Source organism: Caretta caretta, chromosome 4, assembly GCF_965140235.1.
Source record: "Caretta caretta isolate rCarCar2 chromosome 4, rCarCar1.hap1, whole genome shotgun sequence".
Taxonomy (NCBI): Eukaryota; Metazoa; Chordata; order Testudines; family Cheloniidae; genus Caretta; species Caretta caretta.
The window spans coordinates 108841476-108860934 of record NC_134209.1 but is presented as its reverse complement, the minus strand read 5'-3'; the positions used below and the strand labels follow the sequence as shown (position 1 = coordinate 108860934).

At 43.0% G+C, this 19459-nt stretch overlaps 1 protein-coding gene across 2 annotated transcripts in view; it reads left to right on the top strand.

Annotated features, from left to right (window-relative positions):
* Positions 1–19459, top strand: part of WDR19 (WD repeat domain 19) — a 127467-nt gene that overhangs the window by 76641 nt on the left and 31367 nt on the right. For both annotated transcript variants that reach the window (XR_007356450.2, XM_048848545.2), the window contains exons 25-29: positions 7580–7726; positions 10608–10732; positions 11739–11851; positions 13811–13879; positions 14451–14528. Coding sequence is in view for 1 of the 2 variants with exons in the window: in XM_048848545.2 (XP_048704502.2) it covers positions 7580–7726; positions 10608–10732; positions 11739–11851; positions 13811–13879; positions 14451–14528 (532 nt within the window). In the remaining variant the exon portion in view is untranslated. The remainder of the gene's footprint in view (positions 1–7579; positions 7727–10607; positions 10733–11738; positions 11852–13810; positions 13880–14450; positions 14529–19459) is intronic.

Genomic DNA, 19459 nt, shown 5'->3' with positions numbered 1-19459 from the left:
GATTAGTCGTCACAGTCTGGGAAACAAACAGTTTTTTCTTTTTAAAATAAATTACAGTAGCACTGTTTGTAATAATTGGGTCTCCAAATTTACCTTCATTGTGAGCGCAACTGTAAGAAGTGAGTGGCACAAAATGTCACAATAACCTATAACAATAAACATTGATGGGAAAAGGTGGAAAAGGGAGATAGGCTTTTTTGTTTGTACTAATTCAGGCTATTGATATAATTCAAGGACTGTGTTAAGATCATGCCTGGTAGACAAGAAAATTGGGGCTAACTGATGATCAGAATATTGAGAGGATGGGCTACTCTGCCCATCACTGCCCTTTTGAAGTCCTTAAAAGAGAAAACTTTTTGGGGAAATTCAGGAGGAAGAAGCTGTTTGCCAGAAACTGCTGCAGCAGGCTTTACGATCATAGTTGCCACAGTCTCTTGATTCCCCGTAATCTATTGTAACACTGTGGGGATCTCTTATACTGATCCTGAGAAAGATGCTGACCAGATTGGGCCAGAGAGGAGGATTCAGATGACATTGCCACCTCCACCAGCTCCAGCTAAATTCTGAATGCTACCTGGGATGTGAGACTCTCCCTGTCTCTCACATGCACGTGCGCACACAGTGTGTCTTCTTTCTTCAAACCCTCCCCTCCCCCCATATTTCTTCTTTCCTGTCCCTCTGCTTTTACCTTCTGCTTAATAAGAATCTGGCTTAGCCAAGCAAGACTTATTTGTAACATTGCTGTTACCCTGTGACCAGAAAGAGGTGACAAAAAGCAATGCCCTAAAGATGCTGGTACAAGTTTGCCAGATCTCGCAGTAGCTATTAAGACAGTCAGCCATTTCCCCTCCCCACGCAGCAGTGTGGTTGCAGATAGTTGCAGTGTGGTTGCAGCAGTGTGGTTCCAGACACAAAAGCTGCATCTTTTCTATCTTCGCTGTTCTTTTCTCTTCCCTCTTGTGTGTGTCTTCTAGGAAACAGAACTGGACTTGCAACAGCAACCCAAACAGCTCAACTAATATCTTTTCATTTCCCCAAAAGGACAGTTATTACCAACATTATTACCGCATAAGAGACTGTCAAACAACAGTTCCTTCTAAAAACTCTATAGCTAAAGGCAAAGGAAACAAGGAATGTTGTTAAAATGAAAGCCTTACGTAAGACTTTATGTTTTAAATGCTTTAACTGTTTTCCTTTGTTTTCTGTATCTTTAATAAAAGGTTATAAGACTGTTCAATTTTATAGTTGCCATGGTACTAAGCAGGCTAGGGTCTCTATTCCAAACCTGAACCTTGTTTAACACTATTTAATGTTGGATAGAAACAGCGTCCTGATAATACCTTTGACTATTTCAACCTATTTATTCCCATCTAAATTAATACAATGCACCTCATTTACACAAAGACAGGGACAATCTTTGTAAATTATTGATTAATGTTTAGAGAAGCAAACACAAAAGCAAGGATACTTAAACACAAAATATAGTTTTTGCTATTTGTAATATACAATTAAGTGTACTGCAGAATATTTTGTGACAATAACAGTCTTAGTATTATGAGGATTCACTACAGTGATCTTCTGCTAAATATTTCTTGTGACGTGAGCAGAGGCCACTATTTTTATGCCAGTAATAGAGTGTGTGAATGAGGAAGGTCCTATTGTAACTTGTTTGACTAGAAGAGAATGGGAGTTCTTCTTCGAGTGATTGCTAATGTCCATTCCATGTTAGGTGTGTGCTCGCCACATGCACTGGCGTTGGAAGTTTTTTCCTCAGTGTTATCTGTAGGGGACAAGCTCTGGTGCCATCTGGAGTGGCGCTCATATCGCAGGTATAAGGGGTGCTGGGGGCCCCCTCCCTCCCTCAATTCCTTCTTACCGCCAGTGATGGTGCTGGAACATCTCCTTGTTTCGGCAAGCACTTACTTACCCAGTGGTTTTTTTCTCTTAGTGTTATAAATAGTTAGATAAGTAGTTCTTTTGTTCTTTAATAACTAGTGTGCTAGTGTTGTAGATAGGTTAGATAGTCCCCTGTGGGACTTAGCCCAGGGACGGGACATGCCCCGTTCCCCAGGTTTCAAGCCTTATGATGGCTGTAGAAAGCCTATGCTGATCAGCGGCCCTCACCAAAGTTGCTTGAAGTGTTTGGGAGAAGCCCACATTAGCGATAAGTGCTGCATTTGTAAGAGCTTCAAGCCCAGAACAAAAAAGGAGTGGGATGTAAGACTGAGAGCGCTCATCATGATTCAGGCTTTGTGACAGTCTTTGAGCCACCAAAATTGGACTTGGCACCGAGTACAGCGGCATTAGTGCAAAGTGCACCTCTGGCACTGGCCTTCTGGTGCCAGTCACAGTCCCGGCTAAGAAGCAGAGGAGGCACCCGGGGGAGGGCATTCCCCAACATCCCATGTGGGAAAGGGAAAGTCTGGGGACCCTTTTGGGGCAGAAAGTCTCCGGAGCCCAACCAGGCACCTGCATCGCCGGCTAGGCCAGCCAGCCCTCCTAGGAATCCACCGGCCCCACGAGTAGTGGCAGAGGCCCCAGCACCTGGAAATCCTGTCCACGCCAGAGGCCTTCCAAGCTGCAAAAGACATTGTCTTTGCTGGTGCCCCCGACACTGTGCCAAGACATGGTCATCTCCAGGGGGAAGCCAGCACTGGGATCCATGCCATGATCTCTGTCTATGCGGCATCACTCCCTGGCACCGCGGCAGTTGACATCAAAGTGCCAATCCCTGGGGATGCACTTCTGACCTGCCCAAACCGACCAAAGTTCCCAGCCCCATTCACGGGACTCTCAGCACCAGTCCCCTGTGGGATGGCACCGCTTGCCTGATGGCTGACACAGGGCCTCAGCATGCCATCGGTCCCCAGAATGGCGCCGGTCTCCAGAGAGGAGATATTGCTCCCCAGGATAAGGGACTCCATCGGGGCCACGGCAAAGTCGATCCCAGCTGGTACCGAGGTGCAGATCTCCAGACTCGCGGTACCAATCGTCTGGGTCAAAGCGGCGCTCCCATCCATCCCATTCCCAGTCACCAGACTCAGAGCACTGCTCTCAGAGCTCGGAGCACTGCTCCCATCCACGGTGGTACTCCCCATTCATGAACAGGTGGTAAAGCTGGTAAAAACTTTGTGGCAAACCCCATCCTCTCTCCCGCCCATTTCCAAGCAGGCAGAGAAAAAGTATTACATCCCCGTGAAACATTTGAGTACTTGTATTCTCACCTGGCCCCGAATACTCTAGTGATCTCGGCGGTCAACAAGAGATAGACAAGGGCAACCAGGCCCAACTCCCAAAAATAAGGCTGGTAAAATGCTTGACTTATTTGGGAGAAAAGTTTATTCGTCTGCCAGCCTCCAATTATGAGTGGCAAACCATCAGGCCTTACTCGAGAGGTCTGATTTCAACGTGTGGCAGTCAATATTGAACTTTGCAGACTTGTTACCGGAGGAGTCCACGCAAGAATTCCTTGCCATCCTAGATGAGGGGAAAACTGTGGCAAGGGGCTCCCGTCAGGCCGCCTCTGATGCGGTGGACTCGGTCAGGAGATCCATAGCGACAACTGTGTCCATGAGGTGGGCATTGTGGCTGATGTCCTCTGAGCTGTCGACAGAGGCTAAACTCTCGATCGAGGACCTCCCTTTTGATGACCTGGCCCTGTTCGCAGACCCGACGGACATGAGGTTGCATGGGCTTAAGGATTCTAGGGCTACCCTATGTTCCCTAGCCCTATATACACTAGCCCCCCTAGAAAGAGGTTCAAACCGCAGCAACCTCATCGACCAAACGGTCAAGCTAGACCAGGAGCTCTACCACAAGAAGGGCAGGGACTATAAGCACCGCCAAGGCCAACAATTGGGCCCTGCCTCTCGGGTTCTTCCCGTTACCCCCGGGGTAACAAGCAGGCATGTTGAGGGTGTGCCCGAGGGCAACGTCCCAGTCTGCAGACAGGATCCTACACCCCTTTTATTTTCCAACCACCTTTCTCCCTTCTGCCCTGCTTGGGCTGCTATAACAACGGACCGCTGGGTCCTCAGGACTGTGGCAATGGGGTATACCCTACAGTTTATTTCTACCCCCTCCTTCCCTGCCCCCTTCCCTGTCCCTCTTCAGGGACCCTTCTCACAAGCAGCTTCTTTCGCAACAGGTGCAAGCCCTCTTATGAGTCACGGCTGCAGCAGAAATCCCTGTACATCAGAAGGGGAAAGACTTCTATTCCCGGTATTTTCTCATACCAAAGGCCAAGGGCAGTCTACGCCCCATTTTGGACCAGCGAGGCCTCAACAAGTATCTCAAGAAGTTGAAGTTTTGCATGGTTTCCTTGGCCTCCGTCATCCCCTCCCTGGATCCTGGAGACTGGTACATTGTCCTCAACTTAAAGGACACATACTTTCATATCGCCATCTTCCATGGACACACAAGATTCCTGCAGTTTGTAGTGGGACTAAACCACTTCCAGTTTGCAGTGCTGTCATTTGGTCTAGCGACAGCACCAAGGGTGTTTACAAAATGTATGGTGGTGGTCGCTGCATACCTCAGGCAACAGGGCATTCAGATCTACCCATACCTCAATGATTGACTCATCAAGGGTCATTCGCAGGCTCAGGTCCATTGCAGTGTTTGGGTGGTAGAAGCCGTGTGCCAGGCACTGGCCTGTTGATAAACAAAAAAAGCAATGGTAGTGCCAGTGCAAATAATAGAGTTTATGGGGGCAGCCCTAGACTATACACGGGCCAGAGCTTTTCTCCCAGAGCCCAGATTCAAGACAATGTCAGCTCTCATCACCCAACTCACCACCCACCCTATCACCATGGCCAGAGTATGCCTCAGGCTCCTAGGACATATGGCAGCGTGCACTTATGTAGTTCATCATGCACGTCTGTGGCTCAGGCCCCTCCAGATGTGGTTAGCGTCAGTTTACGTCCCAGCCAGGCACCACCTGGACAGAGTCCTCACAATTCTGCCGCAAGTGCTTACAGCTCTGAAATGGTGATCAAACCCAGTAAACGTTTCCGAAGGAACACCCTTTTCAGCCCCAAAACCTACAAAGATGCTAGTGTCGGACACATCCGACCTAGGCTGGGGGACCCACCTTGGATCGCTGAAGATCCAGGGGTTATGGTCCTGGGAGGAGCTCACACTAGACATCAAAGTCAGGGAGCTCAGAGGCATCTGTTTGCTTGCAAGGTGTTCCTTTCTTGACTGTCCTATCAAGTGGTTCAGGTGTTGACTGACAATACAGCTGCCATGTTCTGTGTCAACAGGCAATGAGGTGCAGGGTCCACAGCTCTCTGCCAAGAAGCCCTCCAGCTGTGGGAGTTCTGTATCCGGCATGGCATACACATTGAGGTGATACATCTCCTTGGTGTCTAAAACACATTGGCAGATTTCCTCAGCAGGGCGTTCTGTTCTCACCACAAGTGGTCCCTCCACGAGGAGGTTGTCAAAATGATCTTCCAGAGGTGGGGAACTCCCCAAGTGCACCTGTTCGCCACCAGGTGGAATGGGAAGTGCCACTGGTTTTGCTTCCTCCAAGGACTTTTTTCGTGTCTTGGGCAGACAATCTGATGTATGGCTTCCCGCCAATCCCTCTTATCGGCGGGACCCTCCTGAAAATAAAGAGGGACAAAGCCAGGGTCGCCATGATCACCTCAGCATTGGTTTGGCATGTTCATGGACTTGGCGTCAGCGCCCCCATGACGCTTCCCAACCACCCAGATCTGCTCTCTCAGGGTCATGGGCGGTTATACAGCCAAACCTCACCCCACTCTATGTCACAGCATGGATGTTGCATGGCTGAACCCAGAGGAGCAGGTCCAGCGAGTGCTGCTGGAAAGTAGAAATCCCTCTGCTAGAGTAACTTACCTGGCAAAATGGAAACGCTTCTCCTGCTAGGCATTGGAGCAAGGGATCTCCCTGACCCAGTAGTCCCTGCAGTCCATTTTAGACTACTTGCTTCATTTAAAGCATCAGGCCAAGCCTTCTCCTCAATCAAGGTGCACCTGGCCTCCATTTCAGCCTTCCACCCCTGTGTCCAGGGCAAATCAGAGTTCTCACATGAGATGACGATCAGGTTTCTTAAGGGCCTGGAAAGGCTCTTTCTGCCAGCCCAGAACCCAGTACCCCAGTGGGACCTCAATCTAGTCCTTTCTAGGCTCACTGGCCCTGCCTTCGAGCTGTTAGCCTCCTGCTGTCTTTCACATCTATCTTGGAAAGTTGCCTTCTGTGTGGCTATCACTTCAGCGAGGCAGGTATCAGAGATTAAAGCCCTTACATCGGTGTTCTACAAGGACAAGGTTCAGTTGTATGTCCACCCGGCTTTCCTGCCAAAGGTGGTGTCGATTTTCCATATTAACCAGGACATATTTCTCCCCATTTTCTTCCTGAAGCCTCGCGCGTCGAACAAGGAGAGACATATGCACACCCTTGACGTCGGGCAGGCTCTGGTCTTTTCCTTAGAGCGCACTAAGTCCTTCTGTAAATCAACTCAATTCTTCATCGCAGTGGCCAACAGAATGAAAGGCCTCCCCGTGTCTTCTCAAGGGCTTTTGTCTTGGATTACCACCTACATTCGCACTTGTTATGAACTGGCGCAAGTTGTACCTCAGCAGATAGTGACGCCAGAGCTCAGGCATCATTGGCAGCCTTCCTGGCACAAGTCCCTATCCAGAATATCTGCAGGGCCGCAACATTGTCATTGGTGCATACCTTCACGACCCACTATGCCATCACCCAGCAGGCTAGAGATGAGGCTGCCTTTGACAGAGCTGTGTTGCAATCGACACACAGGGGATACTGCTTGGGAGTCACCTAACATGGAACGGAAATGAGCAATCACTCAAAGAAGAAAAAACAGTTACCAACCTTTTGTAACTGTTGTTCTTCGAGATGTGTTGCTCGTGCCCATTCCATGACCCACCCTCCTTCCCCACTGTCGGAGTTCCGGTAAGAAGGAATTGAGGGAGGGAGGGGGCCAGCAGTGCCCCTTACACCAGCACACATGTGCACCACTCCAGAGGGTGCCAGAGTTGGTCCCCTACGGATACCACTGAGGGAAAAACTTCCGGCACCGGTGCATGTAGTGAGAACACACACCTAACATGGGATGGACATAAGCAACACCTCTTGAACAACCATTATAAAAGGTTAGTAACCATTTTTTCCTCTTGTTAAATGTTGAATAGTAGCTATTATTCAAAACCAGTTTGACGTGGCTAACTTGCCAGTTTAGATGACTGTGTAGATACCCTCATAAAGTATGTAGACTGATAATGCTGCTTGTCTTTCAAGGTGAGTCAAAAGATGGTATTGTATGAAGTGTTGTCTGTCTTCCTACTGCCATTATCCATCCCAATAAAAGAAGAGTTCAAAAGGGGTGTAATCTAATAAACATCTAATAAACATCTAATAATCTAATAAACATCTAATAAACAAATTTCCTAAACAAACAACAACTTGGTTTCACAGCATAACTTCTCAGGTGTAAAATGTTATGAGTCGCTTGCATAGAATATTGTAAAGAATTCCTAACAAAGCCAAGAAAGCTTGAATGTAAAATGTGGACATCATCATTTTGCAGATACAAGGAAGCGGTTGTGGCTTATGAGAATGCCAAACAATGGGACAATGTAATCCGGCTATATTTGGATCATCTTAACAATCCTGAAAAAGCTGTTAGTATTGTCAGGGAAACACAGTCTCTCGATGGAGCCAAGATGGTAGCCAGGTAATGCAGTACTGTAGTTACATTAGATAGATTTACAAACCTAACTTTCCTAACATTACTTCTTTATAACCTCTCATGCCATCATCCTTGTTGCCCTCTTCTATATTTTTTGCCAAGTGCTAGAATTATGCTCAGTACACTAGAAGTGATTAAAAAATGAGATGTAAATAGTAAGCCCTCTAGTCCATCCACAGAGAGGTTTCACTTTTACAAAGGGCTATTCAGTTTTTTGGATGTCTTCTCTATTAATTTGTTGATACAGTCCAGTCTTCTGTTTGCTTTTCTTACTGTAGAAGTCTTGAGTGTCTGTCCATTCTTATCAACAGATTTCTTTTGCTTGATTCATGTCTTCTAGCTTGTAACCATGTAAAGCATAGTCCCTTTAGTTATTTGAGTTATATTAAATTCTCTTATCATTACCTGGTATCTGGGAAGGATATTCTTTTTTATTTTATTTTGTATTGTATATTTTAATTTATGGGGTGGGTGTGATGGGTTGGATCACAGAGAGCCCCTTGGGACTGCCAACTGATGTGCCAAGACTACTTCTGCCCCTGCCTTCCCTGCCAACTTGAGACTCCAGCACCCTGTCTTGCTGAGCCAGATACGCCAGTCTGCTCCAACACAGACCCTGGGTCTGAACCACGTGCCCCAAAGCTGCAGACGTAACTGAAAGCAACTTAAGAAGTGTTCCTGTCTTTAACACTCAGATGCCCAACTCCCAATGGGGTCCAAACCCCAAATAAATCCGTTTTACCCTGTATAAACCTTATACAGGGTAAACTCATAAATTGTTCACCCTCTATAACACTGATAGAGAGATATGCACAGCTGTTTGCACCCCGCCCACCAGGTATTAATATATACTCTGGGTTAATTAATAAGTAGTTTTATTAAATACAGAAAGTAGGATTTAAAGTGTTTCCAAGTAGTAACAGGCAGAACAAAGTGAATTACCAAGCAAAACAAAATAAAACCCGCAAATCTATGCTAATACAGTAAGAAGCTGAATACCGATAAAATCTCACCCTCAGAGATGTTCCAGTAAGCCTCTTTTACAGACTAGCCTCCTCTAGTCTGGGTCCAGCAATCACTCACACCCCCTGTAGTTACCGTCCTTTGTTCCAGTTTCTTTCAGGTATCTTTGGGGGTGGAGAGGCGCTGTAGCCAGCTGAAGACAAAATGGAGGGGTCTCCCGGGGCTTTAAATAGACTTTCTCTTGTGGGTGAAGACCCCCTCCTCTCTCTTATGCAAAGTCTAGCTACAAAATGGAGTTTTGGAGTCACCTGGGCAAGTCACATGTCCATGCATGACTGAGTTCCTTACCAACCAAGCCACATTCTTGGGAAAGCCCAGATGTGGATGGGCATCTCCACGTTCATTGTTGGCTTAAGGGCTTCTTGACTGGGCACTTACTAAGAATAGTCTTTTCTCAGGAAGCTGACCAACTGCTTCACTAAAACCTACTTAGAATCAAACAAGTATGCAGCCAATATTCATAACTTCGAATACAAAAATGATACATGCATACAAATAGGATTAATAGATTCAGTAGATCATAACCTTTACAGAGATATGTTACATGGCATATGTAGCATAAAACACATTCTAGTTATGTCATATATACATTCATAAGTATATTTCCATAAAGCCTTATGGCGCATAGAAGGGGCATCTCTAGGTTATTATCATAAATCTGAATCTGTGTTTTTTATATAGTGCAACACTTCATAATCCCTGAGTTGAGCACTGAAAGGTGGGGGCTTTTTTTTTTTAAGCCTCTAGAATGCTCATTTTAGCACATCTATAGCTTTATGTAGGGCCAAAGCTTGTGCTAGTCAGTTAAACTTAAAATTTGCAAACCGAGGGTGATATTCACTCGTGGTGTTGAGGACCACTGCAAGTCTATTTGCACCATGTAAGCTCTATTCTGTACAAGGTTAGTCTGCTGGGTAGCCAAATAAGCTGCCTGTTGCATGCCATGGAGCTAGTCACTGTACTAGTCATTGCAGGACATGTGTGGAAGGTGCCTTCAGAGACAAAGGAAGGCCATGGCAACCAACTCCAGTTTGTGTTTTTGCAGATCCAGTGGTCCCAGTATCCTGTAGAACCATTGCATTGGGGTTGTGGCTGCTACTGGAGCCCTGCACACGGACCTTGGTTTGGGAGTGGGAGGGGAAGTGTATTTCATCACTACATCCTCCCTGCATTCTCTGGTTTCTACACAAGGGGAGTGAATTTCACTCTGAGTGCACAAGTTTGCACGTTCTTACTCTTACATACAATCACACAAACAAACAAAAGCAGTAAATATCCATTCAGTTCAAAGTGCCATGTATGGTTCCCTGGGTGCATATCAAGAACATCACACTCTATGCATAAGGAACATAATTGGACAGATGATGTGAAACAATGAGAACTTCAGCTTTATTATTTTTAAAGTATATTTCAAAATCAGTAATCCTCACTGAGAACCAATGTCAAGTTTTAAATGGAAGAAAGAGTATATGAAAATATCATTAGAAAAAGGCATCTGAAAAACACTTTTTGCACTTGAATGTCTCAAAATTGGCCAAACAGAAATTTACCAAAGTTTCATCCAAAAAGTTCACTTCTGGCCTGTCAATAAACATACAAAATTTTATCCCAAATTATTAGAATCTTTTAGAAAACTATAAACAAGCAAGCTTCAAATTGAAAAGCCTTAGTTTATCATAAGGTACATGCATATCCTAATAGGAGCACACTAGAAGATTTAGAAGAACGATTTAATGGTCCCTCAGTTGCCACACTCCTTGCACAAGAGATTTTCTTTGGAAAACATTTGGAATGTGTTTATTGTGTTATTTAACAAAAGTATTAATGTGTTTATTCTGATCAGATTCTTTCTGCAGTTGGGTGACTATGGTTCTGCCATCCAGTTTCTGGTCATGTCCAAGTGTAATAATGAAGCTTTCACACTGGCCCAACAGCACAATAAGATGGAGATTTATGCTGACATCATTGGTGAGAATTCTATTTTAATAATTTTATTTGGAATTCTTTAGCAATTTATGGCCTATTTGTGAAGAAAGACATAGAGAAGTCTGTAATGACAATGTGCAGCTGTGTGAAATTAATACCAGGAGGCAATGGAAAACTCACTGAACCAGTTCACAGTTATGCCATTTGACTGTCTAATAAACAACAAGGGTAATTACATTATGGTGTAAAACCTAAATTAAAGAATTTATCCAGTAAATCATTAGTAAGGCTGCGAGTTTGTCACGGATTCTGTGACTTCTTCAGCAGGTGATGCGCTTGCAGGCACCGCCCCCGCAGTTCCCATTGGCCACGATTCCCAGCCAAAGGGAGCTGCGAAGCCAGTGCTCTGGGCGGAGGCAGCACGCAGAGCTGCCTGGCCACGCCTTCACCTAGCAGCTGAGCAAGGGGGATGTCGTCACTTCTGGGGACCCCCCAGGTAAGCACCACCCACAGCCTGCCTCACTCCATCCTGTTCCCCTGCCCCCTCCCATACCCCAACTCTGCTGCTGCTGGGTGTGGGGAGGCGCAGAGCTAAAGGTTGGGAGCCTGCCGGCTTTGCCAACATCCCCCTGCCCCAGCACCAGCAGGGGTCCTGGGCTGTGCGCCACCACCCGCACCCCTCCAGCACCAGCGGGGGTCCTGGGCCACGGGCCGCTGCACCTCCCCCTCCCCAAGTTTTAGTCACGGGTATTTTTAGTAAAAGTCATGGACAGGTCAGAGACCGTGAATTGACCTGTCCATGACTTTTTTACTAAAAATATCCATGACTAAAACGTAGCCTTAGTCATTAGTCCTTTCTCAAAGATCAAATGTGGCACATTAAGTAGGTATAAACTGTGCAAAACAGAAGTTATAAATCCAGCTGGCTCCTATTTTGTTTGAAAACCAAAAGCCAAAAATGTGAAATATGTGGTTTGCCTCTTTGATGGGATCTATAAACCTTTGTTTCATGAGAAGAGTTTTGCTCACCTTAGTGTCTGTGTTGCAGGTTCTGAGAATACTACCAATGAAGACTATCAGAGTATTGCACTATACTTTGAAGGAGAAAAAAAACATTTTCAGGCGGGCAAGTTCTTTTTGCTGTGCGGTCAGTATGCCCGGGTTAGTATTCAGATTGTAAAACAGCAACAGTATTTAAATGTGCGTAGCAATGGTTGTGCAAAACACTGGATTCCAAGATTTTTACACTTCCTACAGATCAGAAAAAAAATAGGCTTTTTACCTGCTTCCTCTTATTTCACGTTGATGCAATCAAATAGGCCAATGGCATTTTGGGATGTATAAGTAGGGGCATAGCGAGCAGATCGAGGGACGTGATCGTTCCCCTCTATTCGACATTGGTGAGGCCTCATCTGGAGTACTGTGTCCAGTTTTGGGCCCCACACTTCAAGAAGGATGTGGATAAATTGGAAAGAGTCCAGCGAAGGGCAACAAAAATGATTAGGGGACTGGAACACATGACTTATGAGGAGAGGCTGAGGGAGCTGGGATTGTTTAGCCTGCAGAAGAGAAGAATGAGGGGGGATTTGATAGCTGCTTTCAACTACCTGAAAGGGGGTTCCAAAGAGGATGGCTCTAGACTGTTCTCAATGGTAGCAGATGACAGAACGAGGAGTAATGGTCTCAAGTTGCAGTGGGGGAGGTTTAGATTGGATATTAGGAAAAACTTTTTCACTAAGAGGGTGGTGAAACACTGGAATGCGTTACCTAGGGAGGTGGTAGAATCTCCTTCCTTAGAGGTTTTTAAGGTCAGGCTTGACAAAGCCCTGGCTGGGATGATTTAACTGGGAATTGGTCCTGCTTTGAGCAGGGGGTTGGACTAGATGACCTTCAGGGGTCCCTTCCAACCCTGATATTCTATGATTCTATGAAAAGAAAAAATATTATAGTCCTACCTACAACAAAACTTAGAGGAAATTATTTCTTCCATTAAATAGAAAATGAATAAAGGGTGAGTGCTATATATTCCGTTATTCGGCTGTGCACATATTTCTTATTGACAGCAGTAGAAGCTTCATATGGATCATAGACATAATATATCTCTAACTGATACATGAACATAATTAGTTTAGTTACTGTTTACTTGCTTGTCTGAATGTTAAGTTTTAGAAAAAGCTCATTCATTGATTAAATTCTGTAGCTTATTGAAACACAATTTTTAAACGAAAGAGTATGCAAATTAGCATATTTCTCATAGACTGGTTACAAGTTGAGTGTGTCAGCTGCTGCATATTAAGCAGAATGTTTATGTCCTGAGAGCAAAAAAGCAAGGTTACGAATTTTTGAAAATTACCAACTGCTGGGGTAGGACCATAGTAGGTGACCTGCTTCTCCCAGTGAGCCAGTGCCCCATTAACCCTTGGTTGCGGCACTCTGTAATGCCCCAGTAGAACAGTTCTCCTCTCATTGCTGGCTGTCAGTGCTGAGAAGAAATGTGCCAGGACTAGGCTGTGAATGCTGCTGCAATTCTGATGGGGCCATGGGAGTGAGGAGGAACCAAGGAGGTGGGTATAGGTGGTGTGCTGGATTGTAACTGTCCAGCAAGCCCTTCAGAAAGACTTCATCAGTATAATTTTTCCTACAGCAGTTTTTGGGACAGCAGCTGTTGCCTGTGTACTCCCATGGTCCCGGTGTGATCATCCTTATTGGTCATTTTCACTACTTTTTGACTCCGTTAACTTCAGATTCACATGAAACAACATAAATGCTCTCAACGTGTGCTCAGGGATCACATAAGTTTAATGTAATCAAAGGATGTTTCTCCTTCCTTCCCAGATGCTGCAGAACTAGATGAATTAGGTGGTAGAATCTCCTTCCTTAGAGGTTTTTAAGGTCAGGCTTGACAAAGCCCTGGCTGGGATGATTTAACTGGGAATTGGTCCTGCTTCGAGCAGGGGGTTGGACTAGATGACCTTCTGGGGTCCCTTCCAACCCTTATATTCTATGATTCTATGATTCTATGAATTAAAATCTAATTTTTCAAAAATAGGGGAAAAAAATTTTAAAGAAAATACCATGTCATTTACCTGTTATGTCCCTGTGTTTCTACTTTTGTTTCAGGCACTAAAACACTTTCTGAAAAGTCCAAGCACAGAAGATAACATGGCTATAGAAATGGCTATTGAAACAGTAAGAAACATGGATAAATCTAAGAAATTGAGTATTCAGCCTGCTTTTCAAGTAATCTGTGTCTCTACTGTAATGATGTCATCCTAGTGTTTAGCAGAGTTTGAATAGCTTATAGATGTAAGGAGGAAGCTGAAAGAGTAAAAGCAAGGGCTAAGGTAAAAAGTTCCTGATGCCATCCCAAATAATTTTCTTAGCACTGGTCCTGAAAGAAGGGAATATAAATAACATATCTATCTGTAATTCCAAATCTAGAACATAAGAATGGCCACCCTGGGACAGACCAAAGTTAATATTTGTTAATATTTAATGGATGCTATTTAAAAACTTGTTAAATGGGTAGTAGTTTATGACATCTTTGCCATAGTGTGTTAGATTTTCAGCATGGATTCACCATGTCAAAGAGAAGCTGATCAACCAAATAGATACCTACTTTACTGCATTTTGAGTATATAACACCGGTAAATACATGTTTTAAATATCTTTAAGTTCAAAGGTTTTCTATAGGGAAATCTAATTCTTTTTCCCCGTATTTCAGGCGCATGTTGACATTTTTCCTGTCTTTATTTAATAGGTGGGGCAGGCAAAAGATGAAGCACTAACTAATCAGCTGATAGACTACCTTATGGGGGAGAGTGATGGTATGCCCAAGGTACTATATTCCTATCACTCTTTTTTCTCCAGTTTCTGTTCTATAGGATGATTTCTTTTATTTTTTTGCCCTTCAGAAACCTAGTAGATGTACATTGTCCAGAACTATTTTTATATATCCAAAAAAAGTAAAGTGCTCAGCTCCCATTTAAGTTCCTAAATTAAATGATCAGATTTTCAAAAGGCTCACTGTGAAGCATCTTCCATTAATATGTGGAACAATGGGTTCTGTAGTTATTTGGAAATCTGGCTACTTCATTTAGATACCTAAATGGAAGCTGAGCTTTTTTTGAAAATCTGGCCCTTTATTTTTGTACTTCATTATCTAATATCATACCATTTTCAAAGTTGAAAATGATTTATTACAGTCAATTCCAACTGCAAATACGGGGTATGGTTTCCCTAACTATACTTGATCTTAGATAAGAAATTAATTGCACTGTGCTGGGATATACAATTCCATATGTGATCTGTACACAACTACATAAAGTCAGGTTTCAGAGGAACAGCCGTGTTAGTCTGTATTTGCAAAAAGAAAAGGAGTACTTGTGGCACCTTAGAGACTAACCAATTTATTTGAGCATGAGCTTTCGTGAGCTACAGCTCACTTCATCAGATGTATACCGTGGAAACTGCAGCAGACTTTATATACACACAGAGAATATGAAACAATACCTCCTCCCACCCCACTGTCCTGCTGGTAATAGCTTATCTAAAGTGATCAACAGGTGGGCCATTTCCAGCACAAATCCAGGTTTTCTCACCCTCCACCCCCCCACACAAATTCACTCTACTACAGGACAGGCCTAACAAAGAAAATAACAGAACGCCACTAGCGGTCACCTTCAGCCCCCAACTAAAACCCCTCCAACGCATTATTAAGGATCTACAACCTATCCTAAAGGATGACCCAACACTCTCACAAGTCTTGGGAGACAGGCCAGTCCTTGCCTACAGACAGTCCCGCAACCTGAAGCAAATACTCACCAACAACCACATACCACACAACAGAACCACTAACCCAGGAACTTATCCTTGCAACAAAGCCCGTTGCCAGTTGTGCCCACATATCTATTCAGGGGACACCATCACAGGGCCTAATAACATCAGCCACACTATCAGAGGCTCGTTCACCTGCACATCCACCAATGTGATATATGCCATCATGTGCCAGCAATGCCCCTCTGCCATGTACATTGGTCAAACTGGACAGTCTCTACGTAAAAGAATAAATGGACACAAATCAGATGTCAAGAATTATAACATTCATAAACCAGTTGGAGAACACTTCAATCTCTCTGGTCACGCAATCACAGACATGAAGGTCGCTATCTTAAAACAAAAAAACTTCAAATCCAGACTCCAGCGAGAAACTGCTGAATTGGAATTCATTTGCAAATTGGATACTATTAATTTAGGCTTAAATAGAGACTGGGAGTGGCTAAGTCATTATGCAAGGTAGCCTGTTTCCTTTTTTTTTCCTACCCCCCCCCCCCCCCGATGTTCTGGTTTAACTTGGATTTAAACTTGGAGAGTGGTCAGTTTAGATGAGCTATTACCAGCAGGAGAGTGAGTTTGTGTGTGTATGGGGGTGGGGGGGATGTGAGAAAACCTGGATTTATGCAGGAAATAGCCCGACTTGATTATGTAAAGAGTTGTCACTTTGGATGGGCTAGCACCAGCAGGAGAGTGAATTTGTGTGGGGGGGTGGAGGGTGAGAAAACCTGGATTTGTGCTGGAAATGGCCCACCTGTTGATCACTTTAGATAAGCTATTACCAGCAGGACAGTGGGGTGGGAGGAGGTATTGTTTCATATTCTCTGTGTGTATATAAAGTCTGCTGCAGTTTCCACGGTATACATCTGATGAAGTGAGCTGTAGCTCACGAAAGCTCATGCTCAAATAAATTGGTTAGTCTCTAAGGTGCCACAAGTACTCCTTTTCTTTTTGCAACTACATAAAGTGTTTACGGTAAAAAGAAAACTAAAGATTAGCAAACCCATATCTTGAGTTTTTAATGGCATACTTTATATATATAGAATACTCAGTTATTTAACACTAAGAATATAAAATATTGTAGATGTTTATTTTTTATTGTGACTTATGGGAAGTCTTTATGAGGTCATAGAGTTTAAGGTCAGTAGGGATCACCAGACCTTCTGGTCTGACCTCTTGTATATCACAGGCCACCAACACCACCATTACATTCCTGCAGGAGCTTTATGAATTTTTGCTTCTATCTCCCTTCTGGGAGACCCTGTTTCATACCCCGCTTCATACCCCGCATCCTTTGTACAAAGAGGACTAAATAGAGCTTCTTTTGAAGTCTATAGGTCACTTCTCCTACCACAGGTAGAGATGCAGGCACTGGGAACTGGTAGACTACAGTAGTAGGCTGTACTAGTCCGTCTTCCCCTTATATGTGCTATTTTTTTTGTATTAGTTGTCATGTTTGTGTGCTTGGTTAGTTATGTTAACCAATGTTGTTAATCCTGCTTGTTAATGCCATAGAGCTGATGTTAAAAGGAAGACAGAGAATACCAAATATATTTCAGGGTAAAGGGATGAGAGACGAGAAATTACAATGTCTTCAGAGGTGAAATTCTCTTCTCATATCCACACAACCAATCTCTACTTCAGTACCTTGATTTCCATACATGTGCAAACCACCAACTATGTGAGCAAAATCTAGGAGTGTAGATCTGCAGTATGGATCTGAGAAAAGAATTTTGCCCGTATTATTTTTCATGTAGGTTTTAAAATAAACTAGCATTGCTAACAGCCATCAGATGGTGGTAATCTTTGGGTAATTCAGGTTCTCTAAGATCCTCTGTGGCTGAGTACAGAAGGCACTTGCTCCCAAACATACATTGTATCAGAAAGACTCTGCAGGGCTTCCATGGTGTAATCGCCACAGTCCTGTAAATTCAGAATCACAAATTATACTGTGTAGGCATGGAGCTGGGTTTGACAGCTGTAGAGATGACATGTAGTTGCCACTGAATTCTAGTTGTGGTTTGCAACTCTATAGTGAGGTTGTAGAGCTCTGGCCTCTTCTTTGCTGTGCTGTATTCTAGGGCCAGGATTTGGTCCTTTGGGCACTTTATGACATTTTTTTTTTTTTAATTTAAAAAAAACATCTCTACACTTTGAGCAGCTGCTTTATCTGTCTTTTGTTGGGTGCTGTTTTGATGTAATGTTACCTTTCATCAGACATTTGGATGACACCAAAATTGTAGAGGAAACATACACTCAAGAGGACAGAATCCAATTGCAAAGTGACCTGGAGAGATTAGAACTGTAAGGGCTGTGATGGGAGATCTGGTACACAGATATAAACTGTGAATGGGACGTGGACTGACTGTCACATCCTGTCTTTATACTATTTTTTCTGTAAACCACAACCAAGCAACCTGGTTGCCTCAGGGAATGCGTGGGATGGGGAATTGGAAGTGACCCACAATATGAAAAAGTTTGAGAACCAGTTCTAAGGGTTTAATTTTTTTATAAAACATAGCACTGTGTGAATACACTTGTAATGTTTAACATTGTTTTGCAACTTGTATGAAGGGCATTCTTTTCCTCATTTAAAAGCTCTTTCTTGTTCTTCTGAATGCTTTACCCCATCTGCCATAGTCTCTCTCAGTGAGTAACATCATTTTACTTTATCAAATCATAGTAACTTATTAAAGAAAAAACAAATAATTTTTAACTTCATTATGGTGTAGAGGCAAATGCCTCACTGAAATTCTCAGGCAATCTGAATCACATTTTTATAGAATAACATCTTTTAGATGGTAGAATCTTTATTTCACTGAAGATAAAATCTAAATTGAAGTAGCCATATGGCAGAAATTTGTTAATCCTCTCTTCACTTATTCCCAAACTGGATAATTCTCACAACAGCCTGGTTGTCTCACTCCACTTCTCTATAAAGAGTTAATAGCACAAGGCTGTAGTGAGGTGTTATATTACTAAGTCTTTACTATGTTTAACAAAATGTTTTTATACCCTTTGTATTCTAATGTAATATATTAATAAAGGTATTACATATAATACTAAACTACGCTTGTCAGAATTAAGACACAAGGATTGTGATCCAATATCTTTGATTTATATCCTGGTTGTTTGCTTACTATAATGCATATCTCCTAGTGTTAATTAACAAGATTCTGCTGTTCTGTGTTTATTTTTTAAATACAAAAATGTTTTAAAAATTGAAAACAAGCAACCCTGAAAACAAAATTCTGTAAAGTTGCCAAATTCCAATAAAAAGGAAGTAATGGTCTATTGAATATTAATAATATGTTTTCCAAAAGTTCTAAGAAGGATATTTTCTATTTAAAACTGTTTTCTCTAATTTTTAAAAAGCATACGATATAAAAATGAAAACATTTAAGACCATATTTAAAATAAACTGGACTCAATTTATTTTTACATCTTCAATTATTTGTAGACACAATTGGAGTCATTTAGATATGTTACCTTAATTGCATCCACAGTGAGGGATATAGGAAACACTATACCAGGTCAGGGCAGTGGTCCGATGATGTTTTGGAGGAAGGTACAAAAAACCATGTCATGGACAATTAAGTAATAACCTGATGATAGGAGAATTTTATTCCTAACACTAGTCAATTAATGATTGCATTGTCCCATCTAATACAATATATTATCATATCTCGTGCAACTATAGATAGTTTCATTATCTATATAAATAAATATCTAATTTTTTAAAATCTCATTAAGTTATTAGCCTTTGTGGAAGTGAGTTCCTCAGGTTAAATATGTGTTATGTAAAATTATATTTCCCATTGTCAGTTTTCATGTCTCTTTTCAATCTCCATTGATTTTTGTTGTTGTTGTGAGAGAGGGTATGCAAGTCTCTATTTTGTTAACCTCTGTCATGTCCCTCTTATTTGTCTCCTGCCT